At 44.9% G+C, this 26,297-nt stretch overlaps 1 protein-coding gene across 2 annotated transcripts in view; it reads right to left on the bottom strand.

The window, feature by feature from the left end:
* LOC135391523 (protein sidekick-like) overlaps positions 1 to 26,297 on the bottom strand; it is a 177,372-nt gene that overhangs the window by 88,108 nt on the left and 62,967 nt on the right. For both annotated transcript variants that reach the window (XM_064621796.1, XM_064621795.1), the window contains 7 exons: positions 21,073 to 21,460; positions 20,058 to 20,369; positions 12,190 to 12,288; positions 11,033 to 11,224; positions 3,265 to 3,425; positions 2,931 to 3,207; positions 126 to 313 (listed from right to left, as the gene is read on the bottom strand). In XM_064621796.1, coding sequence (XP_064477866.1) covers positions 126 to 313; positions 2,931 to 3,207; positions 3,265 to 3,425; positions 11,033 to 11,224; positions 12,190 to 12,288; positions 20,058 to 20,369; positions 21,073 to 21,460 — 1,617 coding nt within the window. The remainder of the gene's footprint in view (positions 1 to 125; positions 314 to 2,930; positions 3,208 to 3,264; positions 3,426 to 11,032; positions 11,225 to 12,189; positions 12,289 to 20,057; positions 20,370 to 21,072; positions 21,461 to 26,297) is intronic.

The following is a 26,297-nucleotide window of genomic DNA, read 5'->3' as shown; positions in this document are numbered from 1 at the left end:
TGCCAATAAATTAGGTTTCATCGTGAACAGTGCCTAAAGCCTCTGTTTTACCCGAAGTCACACTACAAATTCGAGTTCACCTACTCTGAATAAAGCTTAATTAGGACATATCCATAAGCACTCACGTTGGAAGGTCCAGCAGTGGGAGTATATTCTCTGGTGCGTTCAGTAGCCAATGCACTGTGTGCACTTGCTCCAACGTCGTTTATGGCCTGCATGAACACTTGGTATTGTGTGAAGGCATGTAGCTGGTCAACGACCAAACTGTTAGAATTGTGGTCTTCCATTACCGCCCAGGAGAACTCTTCTTCGCCTGCAATGATATAGCCTGCATGAAGCAATATACCTGCCACATCTATTTACTACATTAGCCTCTATAAATATTAGGGAAAATAACATATGGAAACACTAATTAGCAACTCAATCATGGCAATCCTTACAGAAATGCATAGAGTGCAGTGGGACAGCTCCATAACAGCGATTTCCTTTAACGCCAAGTGTGTTGTTCGGCAGCATTGAAAAAAAAAAAAAAAAAAAGGAACATTCTCTAAGTGCCATAACCTTTTGCCTAAGGCAACTGGCACCTATGACTAAAGCCTCCAACTTTTCGCAATTCCATGAAATTTCGCGGAAATGATCATCTTCCGCAGAATTGCCTTTTTCCCGCGGAAATTCCGCGGAATGCTGTAATCCACTATGCAATTAATAATTTATGCTCCCTTAGTCAATAATGCCTACTAGATCTAAAAAAGCCCTTCGCTAAAAAAAGCCTTTGCTAAAAAAAAACCTACTTCGAGCGATGCCTGCAAACGGTGCCGACAGCAGACGCGCGACCAGCGCGAGTCACATGGCACGGTTCTCCTCTCCCCACATGTTGTAAGGAAATGAGAAAGGGTCAGCGCGCACGTGCATTCGGGGAACGCTGGAGAACGAACGGCTTCCTATTCCTACGATGTCACGTCACACCTTAGCAAGAAAACTGCGCGGGCTCGCACTCTGTAATACAGAAATGCCGAATTTTATGAGGACGGAGGCATCCTTTTTTGCAAGGAGTGTGCTAAGTCTGTCGACCATCGACGTATATCTACGATCGACGACCACGTAATGAGCAACAGGCACCGCGTGAATGCCGACAAGTTGAAGTGAAGGCAGGAAGAAACGCAGCAAGGCAATAACGTTGCTGTTGGTTGTTCTGAACTGCAGACGCTGGACTCTGTGGTCACAGCCCAGGAAGCAAGAATGGATGTTGTTACGGAACTTCTGGAAGCACTTCTTGCCGCTAATATTCTGCCGGAAAGGTTGGACACCCCAAAATAAGGAATTTCTTGGAGACGCAAGTTATCAACGGCGGGTCGATACCGAGGCCGAACGCACTTCACCGTCGAATTCCAGAACCGTTCCAGAAACACGAAGCTGGTGTGCTGCGTGGGTCGACAGTGTCGGTGGTAGTCGACGAAAATAACGCAGTTAACAGAAAATAAAAGTGTGTTCATCTCTTTGGGGTACTGACTGGCTTGATCTGAATGCATCTGCTTCCAGACATGCATTTGTGCCACACTTGCAGAATGGCGCAGATTTTTACGCACGGACGCCTGCTGATTTGACATTGGAGCCCCGTGGAAAAATTAATTTTCCACCACAGAAAGTTGGACCCTCTACCAAGGACACTTACACCAGGACTACTGGTTTCCTCAATAGTAAATAAACAACAATAAATAAACAAAATGGGAGATTTGTCTTTCTACGAACATTAACAATCCAAAGGCATGTAAACAATGCAGGAGTCACAGACACTACGTATTACAAAATTTGTAACTAGATGCTCCGTACACGTGGACCTAAGCAAAAGCAGCACCAAAACGAGATACAGTAGGATCTTGATGATACAATGACAGATGATACGAATTCTTTCTTGGTCCAGGCCTGAATGCCTATTCTTTCCATATACAGTAGAATCTCGATGATACGAATGTCGAGATGATACGAATTCTTTTCCGGTCCCGGCCGGAATGCCTATTCTTCCCATGTATTCGAGTTCGGATGATACGAACGCGTTATCTTGCCTTTACGGGTGATACGAATGTGCCCAGGATGCGACAGAGGTCGTACCCCCGTGACGCGAGAGCACGCGAGTCATGCTGCTCCTTCTTTCAAAAAGGGAGGGCGATCCCCACCACGAACTCCCTTACATCATGTAGCGCAATGCAAGCAATGACTTTCCTTTTGGTGGTGGTGGAGGAGATAAGATCGTTGGGATTGCACTGCCCCGAACCTTATCACCTTATCTCTGTTTTGACATTTTTACCCCCCTTGCAACAATAAACCGCGATCCAGTGTGACACCGCTCTGGCGGTAAATAGCGACCAGAACACGTGGAACGAACATATCAGCTTGTGGCAACATTACGCGTCACCATTCCGCAAGTCGGCTTCACCTAACGCCTGCGTGCTTTAGGAGAAGCTCGCTTTAGACCACTGTCACGCGACTCGCGGGGCTCCTCCTCCTCCTCCTCCTCCTCCTCCTTCCAACACCACGGAGCTATGTGACGTCGCACTGGTATAGGAACAGAGGGACTAGAAGACGTGGAGCGAACATACCAGAACTTCTGGCAAGATAAAAAAAGGCTCGCTAACGTGAGGTGGAGCTCAATCGAATTGCCAACCTCTGGCGTGACTCGTGAGTGGAAAGCTCTGCCTTTTAAAGCCACCTCCTAAATTTTGTTAACATTAGCCAAAAACGAAGTTGCAAAAACATTACGATCGACCTCTTTCACAGAGAGTAATGGAAACTGAACAGTCTATTTTCTTGTAGCAATTTTTATATTTGGTTTATTTCTTTTGATACGAATATTTTCTATTGCCCCGAGAGATACATATCATCAAGATTCTACTGTATTCGGATTTTCTAACCTGTTAGAAAGAAGATCTTACCTATGGCACGATAGGAAATGTTGTATCCACGGGGCACACCATGCCACTCGCCCTGGGGCAGGGGGGTCCAACGAACGCGAAGAGAGTGTGGACCAGCAGCGCGTACAGTAACATTGCGTGGAGCATGACCAGGTGCTGCTTGAAGAGTTTGAAACCAGTGAGACGGCTCACTGAAAGGACTTTCACCCACAACATTGGAAGCTGTGAGTCTAAGGCGGTATTCCGTATACGGCACAAGTGGTTGAACAGTTAAGGCCTGGGCTTCCGGAGCATTCTCCTGCATCAAAACCACACAGATAATATATAGCTGGTCGAGAATGTTATGGTTTCCTACCTCGTGATAGCATACTGTCCAACGTTCTGAGCGACGCGTCTGAGCCTCCACAGTCCACTTGGTGATGGAGGAGTTTCCGTCAAAACCGGGAGTAAACTGTAGGACCACCGAGAAGGCGCCAATGTTGGATACAGCCAATCGGCGTGGAGCCCCAGGGAGAACTGATGGAGCCAGAGAAAAGTCACAGTTCAGAATGGTCACTGTTTTCTGTGCTATTAAGGGCAGTCTAGCTAACTTGCACATGGCAATGTGACTACAATAGAACCTTGTTAACTCAAACTTGGATATCTCAAAATATCAGCCAAATCAAATGTTTCTTAAGTTATGGAAGTAACAGCAATGCTTAGCACATGTTTGTCACCGCTTATCTCGAAAGATGCTTGGCAAAGAATTTGGGTATCTCAAAATGTAGTTGGCGTCCGATCTGAAAATTGCTGACAGATTTTTTTTTTGCTTCTACGAGCCACGAAATCAGTCTGGATTTTTAGTGAGCATCATAAATTCACTTCATTTCAAAAGCCTTCACTCAGAACATTCAAGGTGACTTTAAAAAGTATCCATACGTGTCTGCTTCGCAGCGCAAACACGCAACAATGAATCGTGCTGAATTTCAACGAGTGTAGTACTGTCCTTGTATGCATACTGAGGATGGTAGCAATGTGGTGGATGTCAACACTGCTTCCAGCACTGTGTGTTGAAATTTCTGGCGCAAGAACCCCAGGTGGTCGAAATTGGCCGCAGTCCTACCCTTTGGCATGTGCAGCATGTCACCACACTCTAGGTGGCATACATATGACGTCACACCATAGCTTTACCCGTGCTTTTTCCCTCTTTCTGGTGAACCGGCGCACCTCAATGCACCCCACCTATAGGTAGGACCTGACTTTTTCGGGTTTTATTTTCGGCCAAATTCGGGGGGTAAATATCGGGTGATATTTTTCATTTGAAAATTCGGGTGTATTCGGGTTAAATCCCGTTACGGCATATTCTGTCGTCAGGAATTTGGGTGATTTTTTTTTTGTTTAATAAAAATTTGTCTTAACATGGAACTAATGTTTAGCAATGTTATCAAACTTTATTTTAATGCACGCTTATGAGTGCGCCACGCGACCCAGATGTTTTCGGGTAGATTCGGGTTAAACCCAAATTTTACAGATTTTGTTCGGGGGGTAAATATCGGGCGGATACGGGTTTAACCCTAAAAAGTCAGGCCCTACCTATAGGCTGACACCCCTCACATGTAAATCTACTCCAATTACCTTAGCCGTGCAGTCACTGCGCCAAGGATTGCCGCTACTCCCCGGGGGTTCATCAATGACATCCTTGTCGCGGCAGTCATTTTTACCTTTTACCTTTTTTTACGTTGTAGTGCCAAAGACGACACTGATGCTACCATTGATGTTAGTCTCGATCATCAATGAACTTGCATCGTTGTCTCTAAAAAACATCGCTATTGCAGTAATATCCTCACTTGAAGCTGAGGTCGACATTTCAGTATTTCCGATGCTCAAAGGTACCCGTAGTACATATTGACATACAGCACAATATACATAGTTGAACCTCATTATAGCAAACTTGCCTGCCGATGAATCACTAGCGGAGGCGGATGAATAACTTGTCGTTCATGTGCTCATTCCTCCTCGCCGCACCCCCATCTCCACACTTAATCCTTCTCCCCTCGGCACATGCAATTTGTTTCCTGTGTGGTCTTTGCACATCAGACACGTAAGACGCAACACAACGCGATGACCCGAAAACGGAAAGCTTATATTTCTTCAGTCTAACACAACGTCGGTACAGCCTCGCGACCAAGGCATAATTTGGTCCTTGAAGAGACTGCACAGAAAGGGGCTCGTGGTAAGGATGGTCTTCGATATGGACCAGAAGAGAGACCCGACAGCCATAACCGTATGGACAGCAGTTGAAATGCTGTTCGGCGTGTGGAACGACACCACGGGGAGCACAATCTGATACTGCTTTGCGAAGGGCGGTTTCGCACCCGTCGTGTAGGAGGCCAGGTTGTCGGAGGACGAGAACGTGTGGAGACGTTTGCAAGTAAATGAAGCGAGTTTTGATGATTTCATGGCAGCTGATGATGCAGCTATGACCGCCACTGAACTTTCCGATGACGACATCATCGCCAGATTCAACACGCAGTACACAATAAACAGTGCGGAGATGAAGGAGACGTTCAGCGATAACGACAGCGATGAGAGTGAATGCGTGCAGAAGTGTTGGATTACGAGCTCCGAGGCTCTGAACATGGCGCAGGCGTTAAAGGACTTCCCTTCTTGAAAACCGAGCACTGTCAGAGGTCGACGTTTGTAAAAGACTTAGTTGCCTCGACTAGATGGGCGAGATTGTTGTACACAATGCCATCGCGACTAGACAATAAATAATAACAGACTATTCCAAATAACCATGCCATGTGCAGTGCTTCTCTGGGGTTCTGAGTCTGCTTATATCTTATTATAGCGTGGTACGCAGTTTCGTTTACAATTTAGCAGCAATATCGGCTATTTTTAGTCATCTTCTGTTATTACGAAATTCGGATACAATGAACAAATTTGCGGTTCCCGTGCGACTTCATTATAATGAGGTTCGACTGTAGTACATATATGCATATTGAAATATTAGCTCTTGCAATGCATCTGAAGCAGAGCCTTCAGTTACAGTCGCGCAAAAATAAGCTCCACCTTTCTGCATTTACGCGCTGCATCAAACTGACATAGAAACTGCTGAACGTGAAACAGACATTCATCATAATATTTATCTACTGCAGGTGATTTCAACTTTATAATAATCATGTTCATAATTTAGAATTTGTATTATAATTTATAATTTTTTAATTTTTACGCATTCATTTTGTGTTTTTGAGATTTTGCTTATCTTAGATTTCTTCTTGTCTTTTGACTTCCAATTAAGGAGGGTTTACCGTATGTACATTTTATTGCAAGAGCACAACTTTACCAAGCTGCAACCAAATGGAGGGTACCAATATGGCAGAGAACTAGTAAATAGATATGTTAGTGACATGCCCTTGAACAGAAGGCTTCCGTGCAATTTCTTTTTCTGTTTAGCAAAACTAAAGTACGGGGCTGGAACCAGCACCTCAATGCTTCAACTGTATCATGATGATCAATGTTGAATTCCAATCGCAAATTTTGAGCCTTCAGTCAACTCCACTAGGGAGCACCCTGCTCCACAATATGTATCTGCGATTGGAATATTTGCGCACCCGTTTGAATGAGCGGGGGTGGTGATGGCAGAGTGCCTCAGCATTACCAGTTGCAAAATTCCCGATCCCAAAACAAAGAAAATGCTCGATTGCTTCGTAAGATAATATGCTGTGTTTAAAAATCCAATACTATCACAAATTAACCTCTCACATTCACCAGTTTGCAATGTCTGTCGAAATCATTTTACTGATTTTAGCGAACGAAACCACATTTTAAGTGGCCGTGAGGCATAGCAGGGCGGAGGGGGTGAACAGTATGTTGGTTGGTTTTACTATCAGGTTAGTCAAAATTCGGTATTCGCATTTTTCTGACCAGGTTAGTCTATGTTCGCTGTTGGTATTTTCTTGCACGCAACTGTGCATTTTAGGAAGCTTATTTTCAACCGGCAAGACCACGAAACATTTGCTTCCAGCTGTTTATTTTGCAATGGGGATTTCAATCACTTTATTTCGAGGTCCACCTGGTGGGGGCACTGACGCACGACCGGACACAGCTATGGCCGGATAAGGCATGGGTGCAACGCCTGCAGCGGGTGCGCCCACCATGTTAGCGAAACCGAAGGGGGAGGAAGCAGCAGGAACCGAAAGCACAAACTGCATGCCACGTGACATGGGAGTTCCGGTCAAATCTGCCGATTTTGGCAGAGCAGTCGGCGTTGATCTGTGGAGCGACCCTAAGGCTATGCGAGAACTGCCATTGGAAGACTTGGACTGTGTTCTCAATCTGCCAATAGAACAGAATCGCTCCAGACAGAGCAGCCAGACTTGCTCCAGAAGTGCTCCTAATCCACCATTGGAATTCAACAAAAGAGTCCTTATGCATACAGCTATAAGCCACAGCTGTTGTCCCGGGTTTTTTCTTTTCGTGTGGCATCCTTCATGCACTTCACTTCCTACCCCTTGCATAAAGGCTCATCTTGGTATACCATATTTGGAAGCATGAACTGGGTTTAGCTTCCATGTGGTGAATGTCTTATATGTTATTTCCAATTTCAGTCATTAATGTGCGCTATTGAACCTCTATATAACGAAATTGCAAATGACAACACTTTAGTTCGTTAAATACTGTAGAATAATTCGTTAAATCGAACTTGTCGAGAAAAAATGGTCCTAGCGCCAACCCACGTAGCCAATTCTAGCGTACATCGTTGTGTCATAGGACTGGCTTAAAAATATGAACGATGCTCTTATTTTTTAATATCACGCAAGGTTTATTGAGTACAAACGTCATCGACGTACTTACGGTGCCATTCAGGAATGTACAAAAAAAAAAAAAACTTTTGCCTGAACTGTCCTTTCTGATGAAATCACAGAATGTTCGTAACTCGCGAATAACAACGTTCTTTTTCTTTTCGCCCTTGCACGTGGCAATGATTGTCGCAAGTTTCATGTCAACTGAGAAAAACATTCGTTTTCGGACTACATGAATTGCAAACCACCACAGGAAACAGATTGAAACACGAAAATGACACGGGAGCGACCACAACACTCCCGTAGCAAAAGCTATGGGATCTGTCGGTACGATCTGTCGATTACGTCACCCCACCTGACAACGTCAATAACCAATAACAACACACTTTGATGTTGATGTTACTCCTCTTTTTCTCACATGGGGTGGGGCAAACATGCAGCACTCCTCCCTCACCTCTCTCTCTTCCTTGGGGACTGGCGCATGCGATTGCGTGCGCTGCTGTAATAAGTTTTGTCGGGCTTTTTGTGCTGCAGGCTTCGTTAAATAGAACATGCCGAACGAAGACACTTTGTTAAATTGAGCGCAGAAATGCATTGGCTTCTTTGGAGAAATGTATGTGCAACAGAAATCATATGTTAAATAGAGGATTTTGTTAGATTGATGTTCGCTACATTGAGGTATGGTTCAACTGAGGTTAATGATTTCATACCATTTAAAAGTACCACATACTAAACACAGATATTACAACATGCATATACGATGACACACAAATCTGCTGCAATAAAGTTCTGTATTATCTTTCTTACATCAAGGTTTAGCAATATGTTATCGGACTTTTACTCTGGTTTTTCATGCTTCTAGAAACCACAACGTCTGTCTGAATTATCAAGCAGTCCAACGTTTAGTCAAATGCAAAAATTCACACTTTTTAAAGCCTTTTTCAAAATAGTGAAAGTGACCTCAAAAAGGCCTTGCAGTGCACCAACGAAGACAAGAAGAGAGTCAGTTGCCTGCATCATGAATTGTTACTGTGCGCCTTCCTCCTGGTGAACACCTTTTCTCAGGTTCAATACATGCCATTTGCTGTTTTCTTGGTGCAGCTAAAATGATATTTAAGGCCTCCAACTTTCTGTGGTCCGAGAGCTTGGATTTAAAGATTTATGAGAATCAGCAAGCAAAAAATGCAAACCAAGCAAAATTTTATCGAGGCTGCACAAACGCATAGACCACAGGTTCTCAAGCTTTTCCACCCAGAGGAATCCTTCGACAACTTTCAAAAAGACCCACGAAACCCCCTCCCCTTGTCGTTGCTGCCTGCCTGGACAACTTTTCCGGAAATTGTTGCCCATGTTAGAGACAATCTGATTTCACTGCTAGAATATACCGTATTTTCACACGTATTAGCCACACCGCAGATAAGCCGCAGGACTCGTTTCTAGATACATTTTTAAAATGTTTTTGCAGTCAAGCCGCACTCGCAGATAAGCTGCGGGTAATACGACGCGACTGCTTTGTGCGCTAAACCAGTGATGCACAAACAAAATCAATAGAGACGCTCAACACTCGTCGATGCCGTATTCCCTTCCAGCTGCCCTTTTCCCGTACTGGTCCGCGACGTCGACGACCTTTAGTTTGAAGCCGCTGTCGTAGCTGTGCCTCCGCGTTGGAGCCAAGCGCTCTCCTCTAACTGCCGTGCCCGTGTCCACGAATGCTGCTGCTCTGGTCAAATGAGAACTGACGCTTAGCTGACCACGTTTTATCCCGATGTCAGGTGTATTGAACCCTTCCTGTGGGTCTGCCGACAAAGGAGACCGTAGGGAAGGCCATAAACCCTGTGGTCCACATTCCGGTGTCGGCATAATGTATAACAGAGGAGGTCAGTTCTAGTGTTCTACTAAGATCGGATTGTGCCCTTGTTGCGTGTTTTTCGTGGATTGACGAGTTAGTGGTGTTCCAGTTGACATTAATCACTGTCACTCTTTTGTTAAAGCTGCGTGGGGGAATGTATTCGGAAGGTCAGTCCACTCGAATGTGGACCCGCCCCTGTTCGGTATTGTTCGTGCACTGGCAGGGCGGTCCTGCTCCGAAAAACATGAGGCACTGTCGGCCCTTTAGTTTAATCCGGGGTATGGGGAAAATACCAGGGAAGAAAACCATCAGATAAGCCGCAGAGTCTCTGCGAAAAAAAAAAATTGCGCATAAGCCGCGGCTAATACGCGTGAAAATACGGTATTTAGAGCCTGAAGTTTTAGGGTTTAACCCGATTCTTCCCCGAATTTGCACCCCGAATTGAAGGTTGCCTTTTTAGGGTGAAACCAGATTTTTACCCGGCACATTGCCCTCACTGAGAAGTCCGCAGGAATGCACACTTAGCTTGTTTGGCAGCAAATGCAGTTACATCACAGTTTGTACGAAACCAGTACAGTTAGTTTGAGTAACTGAGCCCGATTTCTCCTCGAATTTAGCATACTGGAAGTTTTTCCACTCGAATTTGCATGAATTTAGAGCACATGTTTATTTACCCGATTTTTACCCTCCGAATTTAGAAAAAAATATTTCCCAAAAACTTCAGGCTCTAAATATATTACAGCAACTACACGTATCAGTGTAAAGGATCACACTGTAAAGTACGCACTGAAGATTTCCCCTGCTTTCCACAAAGCTATACTGAAGATACCTGCTGATGTATTTCTCGCATACTTAATGATAGTTTGACAGGAATAAAGCCGCACTTCCACTAACACGTGGTGGCCGGTCGCAATGGCACATAGGTCAACTAGACGTGACCTTACGTGTCCATACCGGAGGATGTGGAAGCAGCCGCGCACTGCGCGAATGATGAGCAGTGAAAATTTGTCTTGCCCTAAAAATTTGGCTAGATTAGGAAAATCTGCGTCAACCAACAAGGAAGAGTGGAGGCGATACATCGTCACTTTCTCCCCTGACCCGATCTAAGTCTTCCAAACTGTGCAGAGAACTACGTGCATTGAACAAGAAGTTATCATAAGACCGTTTGACGTATTAGGCTTGGCCAACGTTGGCTTGGCTCACATATTTTGTAGCAAGCCAAGTCATGCAGACTTGGAGAAGTCAAAGGGGTCGAGGTGATGGGCCGCTTGCTGAATCGAAGAAAGCTTTCCTTTCAATTTCTTAACGTTACTTAAAGTAACAGATTGATTCAATATGCATCTAGGATCATAGTCATGTGCCATAGATGTGCCATACATAGACACCTGTGCGCGGAACATAGCGCCCCACATAACCCACGTGGAACATAGGGTTCTGCAGACTGCTTTCTTCGGGAGATGTTTGTGAGAAGGTAACTTAAAGGACCTTACCTGGAGGAATTCCAGATTGTATTGTGGCCGACAAGGGTGGTCCAGCACCAATGACGGTCCAAGCAGACACCTCAAACACGTAAAATGTCACTGGCTTAAGTCCACCTACGTACTCTCTGGTTACATCCGCCGTCACATTGCGTACAATAGTGGAGTCTGGATTGTCCCTAATCCAGTAGCGAAGTGTGTAACCTATTGTGAAGATACACAGTGTGTGTCACGAACGAGGTAAGTGGAAAATTTTGAAGCACAAATAGGGGTGCACAAAGTACACTCGCTATAAACAAGGATGCATGTCAATAGTGGTGGTTAGTTCTAAGATGCACACATCATACCAAATTTGCATGATTCTAACACACACGTTTTTTACGTGCAATCATATGCATGTTACAATCGTGTCCAAAAACAGAATTTCAAAGAACAAGAACAAGCTCAGTGCATAGGTGCTGACTGCTCGGGGGCCTGAGCCCCCCTCCCCCTGGAACTTTCCCACGGGGGGCCAGGCCCCCTCTGAGAAGTCACCCAGCTGACACTCCAAATGAATATTTTGAGAGATATCCAACGAATGGCATGCTTCATGCGAATGAACTTGAAAATCTTGTAAAAATTTGCCTCATGACACAGAATCCCAGACACCCTGCCAGGTCTCTGCGCGTGGAAAGGGGGTAAGATTGAAAACTCTGGCAACAAATTTTGAGGAAGAAATTCTAAAATTTTATATTGCAAAAAAATTGGCAAACTTGCACAAACTTTGCAAATTTCGTGCACGCCACAGGCGTCGAGCGCGATGGTGAAAATTGCTTACATACGGTAAAATGAACTCTCCTCTATCAAATAAGAAGCTTTTTAACATGCTCCATGCCTTACAGGGGCCGTAATACCTGTTTAAAATGACATAGGTTTTCGCTAAGCACTGCATCTTTGAGGGGCTCTGCACCCTATAAATTTCAATTTCGTTAGAAAAGACCAATGTTCTGTTGCTTTCGGAGTCATAAGGAAGCACTAAAAAATTCACATAAAATTCTAGGGGGAATCGAGCGGCACCTCTGGATCACTTGGCGTGGAATGGCCCAGTAGATCATGAGATAGGCTCACAGGTAATCTCTCGTTTGAAGCAGTGGCACCCAGCTACCCAGAGGAAACATGCAAATAGTTACCAAGTAGGACACCATTGACTTCTTCAGGAGGAGCCCATAGGACAACTGTGGACACATCCAGGATATCCTCAAATTTCAACCCCTGTACAGGACCAGGAACTGAAACATCACAGCACAATAAGCAAACAACATAATACTGCAGTAAAAATGCGAAAGGTGCACACATTATGAGACATAAGGCAAGTTTTACGGATCTGGTGCAGGGATGCACTTACTGCGCCATTCAAGTGCAGGTAGAGGTGAAAGTTCCTAAAGGAGCATGGAGGAACACGAAAAACTAGAGGGTGTTCGAATATTCGAGTTCTCGAATTCGAATCTAATATCAATCACTCGAAGTATTCAATTCACGAATCGAATATCTAATATTCGGTTTTCCAAACATTCGACGAATGTGAACACCACCACCCCGAAAGTGGGCTTCACCTGATGCTTCCCTGCATGAGGTGAAGCTTGCTTTACGAAACCGCTGGTGCTGCAGGACCAACACAACACAGGCGAACCGTTGAGACCGGCGTCTAGCGTGAGATAATGTTAGCCCAAGTCAATTGTGTATACTTCTCCTGAGAAAAGGGCGGCATCCCTCCCGCGTGCACTTTAACGGTGCTGGCGGGGAATTTTGATTTGATGTCTGGAAGGTTGCCTTGAAAAAGTTGACTCTTACATATTGCCTGCAGCCCAGGAACAAAAGGGTGCGTTAAAGACGGCCCTTACATTCAAAATTTCAGCAATGCAACATCCCCAGGTGAGACACACAAACTAAAGCAAAGAAGCTAAAGGATGTTTATGGCAAATCTAAGGCAGGACACCAATTTGTTTGTTTCACAAGTGACCTGTGGATGTTCAGAAACTAGTATTACAGCCTCATCTGTGTAACATGCCATTGCATGGCATCAAATATTGAAGTCAAGATAATTGCCCCAGGAAGTGCAGACTCAGCTGAAAAGCCGGAAACACCATCATGTAAAATTAAAGAGTAGGGGTTTAATTCCCAGAGAAGATTTAGATGTCTCACTTGTGACAGTTAATGGCGGAAAAATTGCACTAAAGCAATGGTCTACAAATTGCAAACTTTTAGTGCAAAAGGCAAGTATTGTAAAATTTGCACGAATATTTGATATTCGGCAATTTTTTCCCCATTCGATTCAATATTCGATTCAACTTCAAATATTTGGATTCGCCCAGCCCTACAAAAAACAATGTCAGAATTACAAGCCCTGGGATACATATTCGCACAAAAAATAAGAGTGCAGCATGTAATTGTGGTGCACAAGGGGGCCTTCAATCTCATAGGCAGTGATGACCAGTAGTTAACTACATGTAGTTATACTACTAGTTAAACTACCTGATTGTAGTTAAAAAGTAGTTATCAACTACTTGTAGAAATGTAGTGTGCAACTACTAGTTAAACTACTATTTCGAGTAGTTAACTACAGTAGTTACGTTACTGCGGACGCCAACTACTTCCGATTTTGCCGCAAGCTTTACGGCACGATTGTGCTTCCAACTTTTACCTTGAGCTACGTGCTTGATGAGAACGGAGGTGCAGAGCAATCGTGCCGTGCACGTGTACTAAATCTTCACTTTCATTACTGCTAGTGATTCATATTTAGGTGTCCCAGAACACTACAGAATGGAATTGGTGTTGATAGACAACGTTAAGTAGTTATACATGTAGTTAAAATACATTGCAGTAGTTAAAGAAGTAGTTTTAACTACCTTCCCTGAAACGTAGTTGAACTACTAGTTAAACTACTCCATCGCGAAGTAGTTAGTAGTTATAGTTAAACCACTGCAGAAGTAGTTAGTGGCCATCACTGCTCATAGGTCAGAAAAGCTTCTTCCCTCGGCTGTCAATCTGCAACCTAATCTCATCTACCCAAGAGTGAGGCTCGTGCCTCCTTTTTTCTTGCTTCTTGCTGTTGTATTTGGCGCTGCATGTCCCGCGTATGACACAGAGCAGCCGACCAGTCGCCTAGCTCTTGCGCTGTTGCAGACAATTCTCGGCAGCCAATAAAAGTGCTCAGATGAGCTCACGTTACAACACACCAGAAGGAGAAAGAAGGGAGAGGGTGCAGGCAAGCTGGTATAGACTCATGGTAGGGGAGAATTCTGAGAATGTGTCATCCGTCCCTCTTGTTCCGTGTCTCTCGGTCCCCTACCGTGAGCTGGGAGAGTTTGTCGACCCTGCGCACATGCTTGTTAAACTTTTTCAGATAATGCACACTTTTCAAAGGAAATATTTTGTGTGACAATTCCTGAAGGTAGTACGTTCATATCATGCGATAAAAAGATATGTGTTCGAGGTGCCCCCCCCCCGATGCTCCTTCAAACAGCCCAGCTAAAAATGGGTCTGTTCGCACTCATGCATGCGGAAGAAATTTAATCCTCAGTCTCTCTCGTCAGCTAGGTATCACTTATCTGTCTACATCTGTAGCCTCTTTTACCGTTTCAATATGAAATACAGGTAGCTTACAGTGAAAAATATTTCACAATTTTTATTTGCGAGCACCAGTGACAGATGCTTCGATTATCGCCTCATGTAGGTCGGAAATGCAGCTCTTCTTGGGATGTGCCCTGTCCTATGAGGACCCCATAGAGAGATGAGGAGCAGTGGAATGTGTGCGGAAGTGCAAAAAGACAGCACGTACGAACTAGGCCTAAAAGTGGTGGTGGTGGGGGGGTACAGTAGAATCTTGATGATACGAATCTCACGGGGTCGCGGAAAAAATTCGTATCATCCGAAATTCGTATCAAACGAATTAAACCAAAATAAAAAATGAAGCAAGAAAATAGACGGTGACTGTTAATTTCCCGTTTCTGTCAGCGAAAGAGGTCGGTCGTAACGCTTTTGTGTCTCCGTTTTTGGCCAATGCTGCCCAAATACGCGAGATGATTCAAAACACGTAGCACGTGCTTTCCACCCGCGAGTCGCGCGACAGTGGTCTAAAGCGAGCTTCTCCTAAAGCACGCAGGCGGTAGGTGAAGCCGACTTGCGGAATGGTGACGCGTAATGTTGCCACTAGTTGTCCTCACATGTTCCTTCCACGTGTTCTGGTCACTGTTTTCTGCCAGAGCGATGTCACACAGCTTCGCGGTTTATTGTTGCGAGGGGGGGGGGTAAAAAGGTCAAAACAGAGATAAGGTGATAAGGTTCCGGGCCGTGTAATCCCTTTGATCTTATCTCCTCCACCACCACCAAAAGGAAAGTCATTGCTTGCATTGCGCTACATGATGTAAGGGAGTTCGTGGTGAGGATCGCCCTCCCTTTTCGAAAGAAGGAGCAGTATGACCATAGGTCGGCGAATTCATTCATGATGGCCTTCACCGACTTCATTCACCATCACCTCATAGAGAATGATGTGATGTTGAATGAAGGGCATGATGTGATGTGAAGTTGAAGTTGAAGTTGAATGAACGGCATGATGTGAAGTGAAGTTGAAGTTGAAGTTGAATGAAGGGCTATGATGTGACGTGAAGTTGATGTTGAAGTTGAATGAAGGGCTATGATGGGTATTTGAAGTTGAAGTCCGCGTGATGGGTTTTGAAGTTGAAGTCTGTGTGATGGGATTTGAAGTTGAAGTCAGTGTGGTTGGATTTGAAGTTGAAGTCAGTGTGGTTGGATTTGAAATTGAAGTCCGCGTGATGGGTTTTGAAGTTGAAGTCAGTGTGGTGGGATTTGAAGTTGAAGTCAGCGTGATTGGTTTTGAAGTTGAAGTCAGCGTGATTGTTTTGAAGTTGAAGTCCGTGTGTTGGGTTTTGAAGTCAGCGCGATGGTTTTTAAGGGGAAGTCAGCGGGATGGGTTTTGAAGCTGAAGTCTGCGCGATGAATTTTGAAGATGACGGATAGGTTTCGAAGTCCTCATAATAGGTTTTGAAGCCGACAATGTTTAGTCGATGTATGACGTTCACGTGTCGTGACTGTTACTTGTGCGAACACGTGCGGAGTGAATGGCAAATGTGTATTGGAGTGCACCAAGCGAACATAAACGCTTCGCGTTTCGTGTCTGGTGTGGGCGTATGGGCCTAACACTGCATATGCCTGGCGGACTTCCTCCCCCCCCCCCTTGTTGTGTATCGGCGGTCGCAGGGAGGGAAAGTGTTTGGAACGCGTTACTCTCTGGCGTAGTGGGGCGCGGGCAATGTCATGTAGGCGGAGGCAACTGTATGTGTCGAATGTGAGCGGTAGATTAGATCAAGATGCGATTTGGCGTTCTGCGGTCGCGCGGTCTGCCTGTTGCGGTTGTTCAGTTTGACTCATTTGCTCGCCTACAGCTATAATGTGCGTATATATGTATATTGGATGGGTTTGGATTTGAGCCTCAACCTTCGGTCGCGTACGCGCGTTTTACTAGACGACAGTAGATTGCTGTCGTGCTGACGAAGCATGCTTTATTAGGCTTATTTTGTGTCTTCTTAGATTGCTTATTTTTCTTTTGTGTGATTGGCATCCAAATAGGACAAGATCGGGCTGGCATTGTTTTTGTGGACGTCTTTTATTTTAAATGTAATACACAGAGGTCACTATAGGTCTCTTATTTATCTGAGGTGCATAAGTCATGTTTTGGGAAATTATGTGTTCGGCATGCATGTAGCATCCATCGGACACAAGTGTTCCATCAGAGCACGCAGCTGCTATTTCTTAGATATTCATCGCCAATAAAGTACATTTCAGCAGAGGCGGGGAAGTTAATTACCACCCAAAAGTTGCTAGTTACGAGTTACGTCACTAAGCTAAATATTTAATGAAGTTACAACCTTCAAGTTATCAAAATGAAATTAAGTGAGAAATGAAAGTTCTTGCTACCATACCGAAATTAAGTTGGGAGCGGAGTTCCGAATATACCTTGTCAATTGGGCACCAAAGTGAGAATTGGAATTCCAAGTTCTGCGAGTTCCCATTTTCCGCGCACATTTCATAGAACCTTGCCAGTGGCCTTATCACCTTCCCCGTAAAAAAATGCACTCCACGCACTCCAAACGAACGCTCTGCTGCGACCTAACTCAGAAGCACGTCGGAATTGCGTTTGCGTACATCCAGTACATCGCGCTGCAACAAGGCGGAGCAGACAGGCTGCTGGCGCCGCGCACGTGCAAGAGGCGGGGTCACTGTCGTCGGATTTTTCAGCAGCAAAATAAAAAGAAAGGAGCCCGCGTTGTGCGTTCTGCCTGCTTGGACGTGAAGCGAAATAGAAATTTCTAACTTTGCTCATGATACTTTTGCGAAGTTACCTCAAAAGTGACTAACACTATACAGTCAAGTGATTATGATGAGAGGTTGTTTCAAACATCAAATAAAAACAGGTAAGAGTGGGAATTGTTATAAACTGTGTCGACACATATTTATTTAGAGATTGTGAGAGACGAAAAGAAACTGTTTCACGGACTGTAAGTTGCTGGTCTTCCGGGCTCCTTGCAGTCTTCATTTCAATTTGCGCCTCACATTCTGTATGTATTACATGTGTCCAAACGCCTCGGTCGTTAAGAATTCACTTAGTGTTCGCTCGTATATACCCTCCTCGGAGGAAAAAGAATACAATTGGTTACACTTTTCCGAGGACAGATTCTCAGTTTTTGGTCTCAGTGATTTCTCCAGACCATGATGCATCCCTGTGACACCCCCCACCCCAAAGAAAAAAGTTTGTCGACACCCCCTGCAAAAAAGGGGGCTTGCCGTTTCAGCTGTAATGACATGTCGGTAATTATACGTGTAAAGCTGTTATCAAGTAGCGGTAATAATGACCACGCCCCCTGCTTGGGATTCCGGATGAACCACTGCAGTGGTGTATTGCATGAAAGAATTAGAGTAAAAACGTATGTCCAGCGAAAGTGATTACAGGTCGCTGAATTCGTTCATGACGGCTATTTCCAGTGTCAGTAAGCATCATGTCACAAGAACTCATGTAATACTGAGTGGCTGGCCACGATGTATTCCGATGCCGAAGCTAATACCCCCGCGTCACAAGTGAAAAATGACACGGCGGAAAAGCCAGACGTACGAAGCCACATGATCGTGCAATGTACCGGCAGACACGGCGATCGTACGAAGTCATATGAACGTTCAATGTGCCGGCAGGCAAGGGTATCGTACGAAGCCACATGAACCTGCAATGTGCTATGCGCTCACTTAGCTGTCAACAACGGGCGCAACATTGTGCAACAACCCTACCGCGTAAGCAACATACCTCCCGCCGCCGTTCACATGCGACAGCGGAGGTCAAACGTTGCATCCCTCCCTTTCCTCCTTTCTTGGTGCACCCTGCTTCCAAGCCCAACCCAGAACAAGGCGACCGCACCCTCCGAACAGCATACCCCTCCTCCGCTTACGCTTTCGCCGCCACTACCAGGAAATCCACGCTAACAGGGGCGAGGAAGAGACGCCAACGTCGTAATCCTCCAGCAGCGAGCAGCAGGGTATACCAACGTAGACCTTCGTTGGTATTCAACTTCAAAACCCCATCAGCGGTCACCCGAAGCCACATAAACGCGCAATGTGCTATGCGCTCACTTATCTGTCAACAACGGGCGCAATATTGTGCAACAACCCTACCGCGCAAGCAATACACCTTCCGCAGTTCACATGCGACAGCGGAGGTCGAACGTGGCATCCTTCCCTTCCCTCCTTCATTGGTAAACCCTGCTTCCAAGTCCAACCGAGTGCAGGCTGACCGCACCCTCCAAGCAGCATACCCCTCCTTCGCTTACGTTTTTGCTGCCACTACCAGGAAACCCACGCAAACACAGGCGAGCAGGACGCTAGCGTCGTAATCCTGCAGCCGGGCACAACCCACGTAGGCCTTTCTTGGAGTTCAACTCCAAAAACCCCATCACCGACTTCAGCACCCATCATAGGAATTCAACTTCAAAACCCCATCACAAACTTCAACTTCAAAATCCATCACCGACTTCAGAACCCATCATAGGAATTCAACTTCAAAGCCCCATCACAAACTTCAACTTCAAAATCCATCACCGACTTCAGAACCCATCATAGGAATTCAACTTCAAAACCCCATCACAGACTTCAACTTCAAAACCCATCACTGACTTCAGAACCCATCATGGGAATTCAACTTCAAAGCCCCATCACAAACTTCAACTTCAAAATCCATCACCGACTTCAGAACCCATCATAGGAATTCAACTTCAAAACCGCGATGGGATTTGAAGTTGAATTCTGATGATGGGCTCTGAAGTTGAATGATGGGTTATGATGTGATGGATTCTGAAGTTGAAGTTGAATGATGTGATGTGATGTGATGGGTTCTGAAGTTGAAGTTGAATGATGGGTTATGATGTGATGAATTCTGAAGTTGAAGTTGAATGATGGGTTATGAAGTGATGAATTCTGAGGTTGAAGTTGAGTTACGGGCTCGTGATGTGATGGTTTATGACGGTGATGTGATGTGATGGGCTTTGCGGAAAACTGACCATGATGTGATGTTGAATGAATTCTTAGCAAAATGCCGACCTATGAGTATGACACGCGTGCTCTCGCGTCACGGGGAACGACCTCTGTCGCATCCTGGGCTCATTCGTATCACCCGTAAAGGCAAGATAACGTGTTCGTATCATCTGAACTCGAATACATGGGAAGAATAGGCATTCCGGCCGGGACCGGAAAATAATTCGTATCATCCCGAAATTCGTATCATCCGTGATCGTATCATCGAGATTCTACTGTAATATGTTTAATGCAAAGTAAAAAAAAAAAGAGAAGGGAACGGAAGGGAAAAAGTGGGAACAACGTGGTGTGCTTGCTTTGTCAGACTTGGATACCGTGTATCACTCTAGACATAACAGTTCATGTAGCACAAGCTGGACACAGACTCAATGTAGTTCATGTTTCACTGCTACGCTCACAAACGTACCATCCTGCTTGGTTGTGACCAGAACTGGAAAGCTACGTGGGCCATCACCGGGACTGGTGAAGCAAAGTACTGTGATGTTGTATTTTCGGTACTTGCGCAGACCAGGCACCACAGCAACATGTTCTTCCAGGGGAGCAGTCGGATTTGGTGGAACTAGCACTACTCTTTGTACTTCACCCTCATCCCAAGCTTCTACTTTGTAGCCCTGGTTCAATCCATCAATAAGCTGAGGATCTGGTGGCATCCACTGTACATGGACAGATGTTGAATTGATGGAGTATGTCTTCACGTCTGTTGGTGCTGCTCGTGGAACTTTAAAAAAAAAGAGCAATTCACTTTTGGTCAAGGAACGGACATTTAGAATCAATAATGACAGGATTAAATCATGCTGAATTTGTTAACATTTTACTGATCACACTAAAGTCATTCTGAAAGCTCTGCCCTCCTTTGCAAATCAGGAGTTGTCACCAGGAGCTATTTATAAAGTCAACCCTGTGCCAGATAAACTTGCAACATGGCTCTCGCACAAAAAAATTTGTTTCAAACTTGATAAAAGCAAGCTACAATATTTATAGCATAGCTGGCATGCTTTTATTGCTAAGGCGGTGCTAATCATGAAAAAAAACAAAAAAAAACTGTTCCATCAAGTGTTGAAGGAACTGCAGTTGGCATAAAGCTTCTCACAGTAATACTGGAAGATATGATGCCCCATTCTAGAATCATCTACTTGCAAACTGTGTTTAGTTCGCTCTGCATACATATATTTGGTATAATTTACATAATTACCCCATGAGTCAACTCTCTTCATCTGTTTTTACTCCGTGCCAATAATTGTGGCACATCACAAAAGCATTTTTTTACACTACAGTAATAGCATCACATATCACATGTGCATATCGCTAACATCAAAACATGATCACGAATGAAAACTGCGTGATTGTTCAATGTCCACCATTAATTTATAGTAAACTACTTCAGGGCATCATTCAGTCACAGAAGAATTCCGTCTCCTCACCTCCTTCTCGTGTGCGGACTGTAATCGGTTCTGAAAATACTCCCAGTCCCTTTTCATTAAAAGCTGCCACCTGAATGGCATACGTCTGCCACACGATCAAGTCAGAGAGCAGTGTGGTGGTCGCAGTCACGTTGAGCGTCGCCCAAGGTACAGGAGCGTAGCCCGCCAGCTTGTAACGCACTGTGTAGCCCAAGAGCTGTCCATTCCGCTCCCCTTCAAGTGGAGGTTGCCACTGAAGCATAATAGATATGGAAGACCTGGCTGCACCCACGACACCTTGTGGGGGACCCCCAGGTGGTTCAGGGGGAACAGAAATGGGATGTGTAGGTTCACTCGCTGCTCCTTCTCCAACACCATTCACAGCACTCAATCTGAACTGGTAGCTCACCTGAAGTATGGAATGTACCAATCAATGTAATATTCACAAAGCTTTTCCGGGTGTACCACCACCATATCTAGTTTTATGTCAAACACAGAAAATTACCATTATCCTTTTTATTAGCGGTGTGCGAACATTCGAGTTCTCAAATTCAAATCGAATATAGAACGCTCAAACTATTCAATTCGCGAATCGAATATCCAATATTCGATGTTTCGAATATTCGACTATTCCACGAATATGAACGACACAACCCAAAATGGGTTTCACCTGATGCTTCCATGCATGAGGTGAAAGCCTGCTTTACGAAATTGCCTTAGCTGCAGGGCCAACACAGGCGGGACAGTGTTTAGTGTAAGATAACATTATCCAAAGTTAGTTTTGTAGACATCGTCTGTGGAAAGGTCCGACATGTAGTTTAGCAGTGCCGACGGGGGACTTTGATTTGATGTCTGTGAGGTTACCTTTAAAAAGTTAGGACTCTAGAATAATGACCGCAGCCCACAAACAGGAAGGGTGTCTTAAGGACGTCCCTTACGTTTAAAATTTCAGCAGTACAACTTCCTCGGGCGAGAGCAAAGAAACTAAAGGGTGTTCATGTGAGGCAGGATGCCAATTCGTTTGTTTCACAAGTGGTTGTCCAAAACAATTACAGCCTCATCCGTATAACATGCCACTGCCTGACATCAAATTTTGAAACGAAGATAACCACTCCAGTAAGTGTAGGCTCACCTGAAAAGCAGGAAGCACACTCATGTAAAATTAAAGAGTAGACGCTTTAAACAGAAGAATTGCATGTCTCTCTTGTGACAGTTAATGCCAGATAAATTACACTGAAGCCATGGGCTACAAAATCGAAACTTTTAGTGAATGCTGAGTGCTTGACTGCTTGAGTGGTTGCTGATTGCGTTGAGCCCTTGTTGAGTGCGCTGAGTGCTTGTTGAGTGCGTTGAGTGACTGCTGCCGAGCGTTGATTGTTGCTGAGTGAGTGCGTTGCTGAGTGGGCGACAGTACCGTGACCGGTACGAGAGCGTGAATGCTGGTTGTCGCCAGAGAAGTGCCGGGTAGGACCATCACGAAGCAGGTGGAGGCCAGAAAGTGAACTTGCTGTGATCTCCCTGCGGGTCCCCGGTGGAACTGTGGTCCCGGTGGAACTGTGGTCCCGGTGCAACTTCCTAGGTGCTAGAGGGTGGTTGGCTGCTGGTTTGCCTTAAAATTTAGGATAATGAATGGCCAAATTACGCCGAACATGGTGTTCGTTGTTTGGGTCACCAAATGTAGAGGAGGTGGTGTTCCTCTACATGAGTCCTGACCGGCAATGGTGGAATGTCCCAGCGGGCAGATGTGCGTGGCCTCACGCTAGGACGGTGCCGGTAGAACTGGCTGCCAGGTGCAGTGGCGCGCGGCAGCAGAGGCACGTCGTCGTCATCATCCACAGGCCGCCATAGATACATGTTTGAGATGCTTTTGGAAATGTACTCATCGAGTGACTTAATGAGGAAATGGTCAGATATGGTACAATTCAATCAATCTCTAGGATTTGTGTAGACCTATCGGGATACATTTCAGTACCCTCCACAACAAGGATTGAACACTGCACTCTCAAGGAGTACCATATTTACTCACATAATTTGTGCACTTTAGACACGACAGATTTGGATTTACACACTTTGGATTTGGCCGTGACAGACTGCTCAAAGGCTTCTGGAGCTCTAACGTCATGTTAGGTTAAGGGAGAAATTCTACCTGAATTCCTACCATCTCCATCCCACTGGCAGTTCTCGATAATTCTGTGAAGAAATACAGTGCAATCCTGTTAGTTCGAAATCTCCTTCCAACCTCCGGATGACGCTCCAATGACGCTTGGGTCCCGGGCAAAGCCATGTGTATTTCAATGGGGGAAAATACTTGGTAGTTCGAACATATGAAAGTGTGCAGTGGTTTATTCGAACGAGATTGCCCGGCCGCACCCGACTACACGAGCTCTAAAGTGCCAGCTGTTGCGCTGCTGGCATTTCAGGCACCCCTTTACTTTACGTACTCGACACGTACTCGACACGGACACCTTTACGTACTCGAAGTACGACCCCTTAGCTGCTCTGGATGATTCTGACTTGTCCACGCGATGCTTTGCTTCTGTACGGGAAGAGGACAGCACGGCATGTCCTAGAGCGAGCTTCGTGTCACTGTTTGAAGCTAACCACGTGAGATGAGCTGGCAACACAGGGTTTTAAACATGGCGTCCAGTGAAATGTCGCCTATATCCCCGTGTCACAGTCATCACGATAAAGAAGTTATCACGAGGTTTCTGATGACTCGGACAGTGACTCGAGTTATGTGTGCCGAAGAAGTGAAAAAGATGGCAGTGATTTGGAATCTTTGAGCTCTTCCAGCGAAGACGGTGACGACGACGCAGCTGATTTAGGAAGCAGTCGCCAGTGGTGTTCCGTAAACAAAGACGACTCTCCACCTGCTACTCCCCGGTTCCCATTCTCAGAGGCGCCTGGGAAACATTTCAATGTTTCGGACACATAAAGAAGCGGGTGTAAATAAAAATGTGTCTGCTCTTGTATATTTGCTTCACCATCTTCCTACAAAATGTAACATATCCCCCATTTCTTTAGATTGAGCTGAAATTTTCATGTTGGCTTCCACAGAATGCCACATACTACGAGGAAAAAAAGTATCAGTTTCATGTACAAAATTCAATATTTTTGGAAACAGTTGAGGGGTTTAGGGGAGATGAGCACATACTTTTTGTTTCTTAATATATGATAAAAATTGTCACAGATGCTGATAATGCTTTCAAAATGAGTTAACCAAAATTTTAAAAATTATTTTTATCTTTGCATCTTGTGCAGGGCCTGCCGAGCTTGAAAAATGTGATAAAAGGCTGCTTGATTCCCAAATCGTCGTGACTTTTTCTTTTTTTTACACTTTTTAAATTTCCACCAGATTTTTAAATTTCCACCAGAACCAATTTTTGGTTTTCGTTGTTTTGCATGTGGTTACAACTGATGCATCTGGCACAGAAATGTATGACGATAGCATAAAGTATAAATTGATTTACCTGAAAAAATAAGAAAGCCACACCCTCTAGGGAGGTTCAGTGATTTTAAGAAAATAAACCACATCAGAATAGACCAAGTGGTTGTGGAGATATCAACCAGAGAAGGTAGAGCAAACAGTTGGTTTAAGGAAATAAAGTGCAAACTTTCACGCTATTTTTACTGCACATTAGAAGGCTCCAGCACTGTAGTATCTTGTTTCTGTTTCTGCACGGGTTCCCTTGCCCTTCTGTCTCTTTGTTTGATGCAATTTGGCTGTTTTTGACCAAAGTCACTCAAGGAGGTAGACCCTTGTCCGATGCTTTCGATGGCTTGGGTAGCCAGCTGAAGTTCACTTCATACACTCTGCTCCCATCTTTCAGTGGTAATAACCACTGATCTGCAATTGTGTCGTAATTCTCGGAGCTCAGGGTCATCTTCGCTGCTAATGCAAGCCTAGTTCCCGGAACTAGGGACATTCTCGGTTTTGAATATTTTCGACATATAGCGTCTTATCGAGAATCGAGGTCGATGTCACGACTTCACAAAGCAGATACTTGACAGGGTTCTGTTGTTTCTCAGGGTTGGGATCCTGACCAGTTAGCGTCACTTTAGGCTAAGTGGCAGGCACGGAAGTCAATGACGCTTGTACTTCCACGACGCACTCATGTGTAGCCTATGATGACGCAAACCCTTGCTCTAAATGAACTCTGACAGGGTGACCAGTGCTGCTTTGGTGGTGGTGTCTTTTGGTATGACACCAAAAGAAGTACTTTTACTAGAAGTACTTTTGGACGTCATCACCACCGCTACACACATCAACAAAGCGCTCACTTTCGGATTCCGGCGCAGAGGTCTTTTTTCTTCTTTGTCATCGGCAGCTTCCACTTGCGGCTACCGAAATGGTGGACGGTGCCATACTTTCATCTAAAAACTCATTTGTCCATCGTAAGAATTGTCGAAGTTTGAAAACATAGCAAGTGAGTATATAAACTAAAAGTTACGATTGCAAACCACTTGTGAGAAAGAGCAGACGCTCCGGCGGCAGAGGAGCAGCAAATCTCAGTGCGCACACAGATCATGTGTCACAGATTTCTCACTTCTGGACCCTGGAACTTTCCTCTCCATCAGTGCTTCTCCCTGAAGAAGTTTGGAACTTTGTGGAGGGTTAAAAGTACTTTTGATGATGGCAAGATGGCAAAGATGGCATTGCTCAGTGGTGTCATTCCCGAGACACGGCTGTTTGAAAAACGACGATTTTCCATAATTTTTGCGATATATGCCAACTTGGGAACATCCAAATTAGGAAGATTTGAAAAGCGGGGAGGGAGGGGATAGGAGAAAGCCAATGTTAGGAGGCTTTTATTTGCATATGTAACAGGAGCAAACTTGACCTCAGCAGGCACATCAGGCACAAGTTTTGCAGCAACATACTTTGCCCTTTCCAAGAAACTATCTGGGTATCAAGTTGTGACAAGGCTATGACGCTTTCTCAAAAGAACGTGAAGACACAAAACTATGTCTCTGTTCTCTTCGCGATGCTGAACTGCCCTCACATTCAACACTACTCGTTCAGCACTACCTCAGTAATGTGTATGAAATTCGAAAGCCCATCTGGACTTCCCAGGAGAGCTTAAACATAATCGTTGAACAAGTTAGTTAACGAGTCATTAAAAAGTAGATTGCATAATATGTCAGAACCATCAGTCACTGTTGTACATCGCTGTGGTCAGTTCAGCGCGCGTATCATGAGCTCTTCTGTGCAGTTTCCCATTTCACCGACAATTGCAGTCGACTTT

Source organism: Ornithodoros turicata, chromosome 4, assembly GCF_037126465.1.
Source record: "Ornithodoros turicata isolate Travis chromosome 4, ASM3712646v1, whole genome shotgun sequence".
Classification (NCBI taxonomy): Eukaryota; Metazoa; Arthropoda; class Arachnida; order Ixodida; family Argasidae; genus Ornithodoros; species Ornithodoros turicata.
Note: the sequence above shows the minus strand (reverse complement) of the source record. Positions and strands in the feature narration are given on the sequence as shown.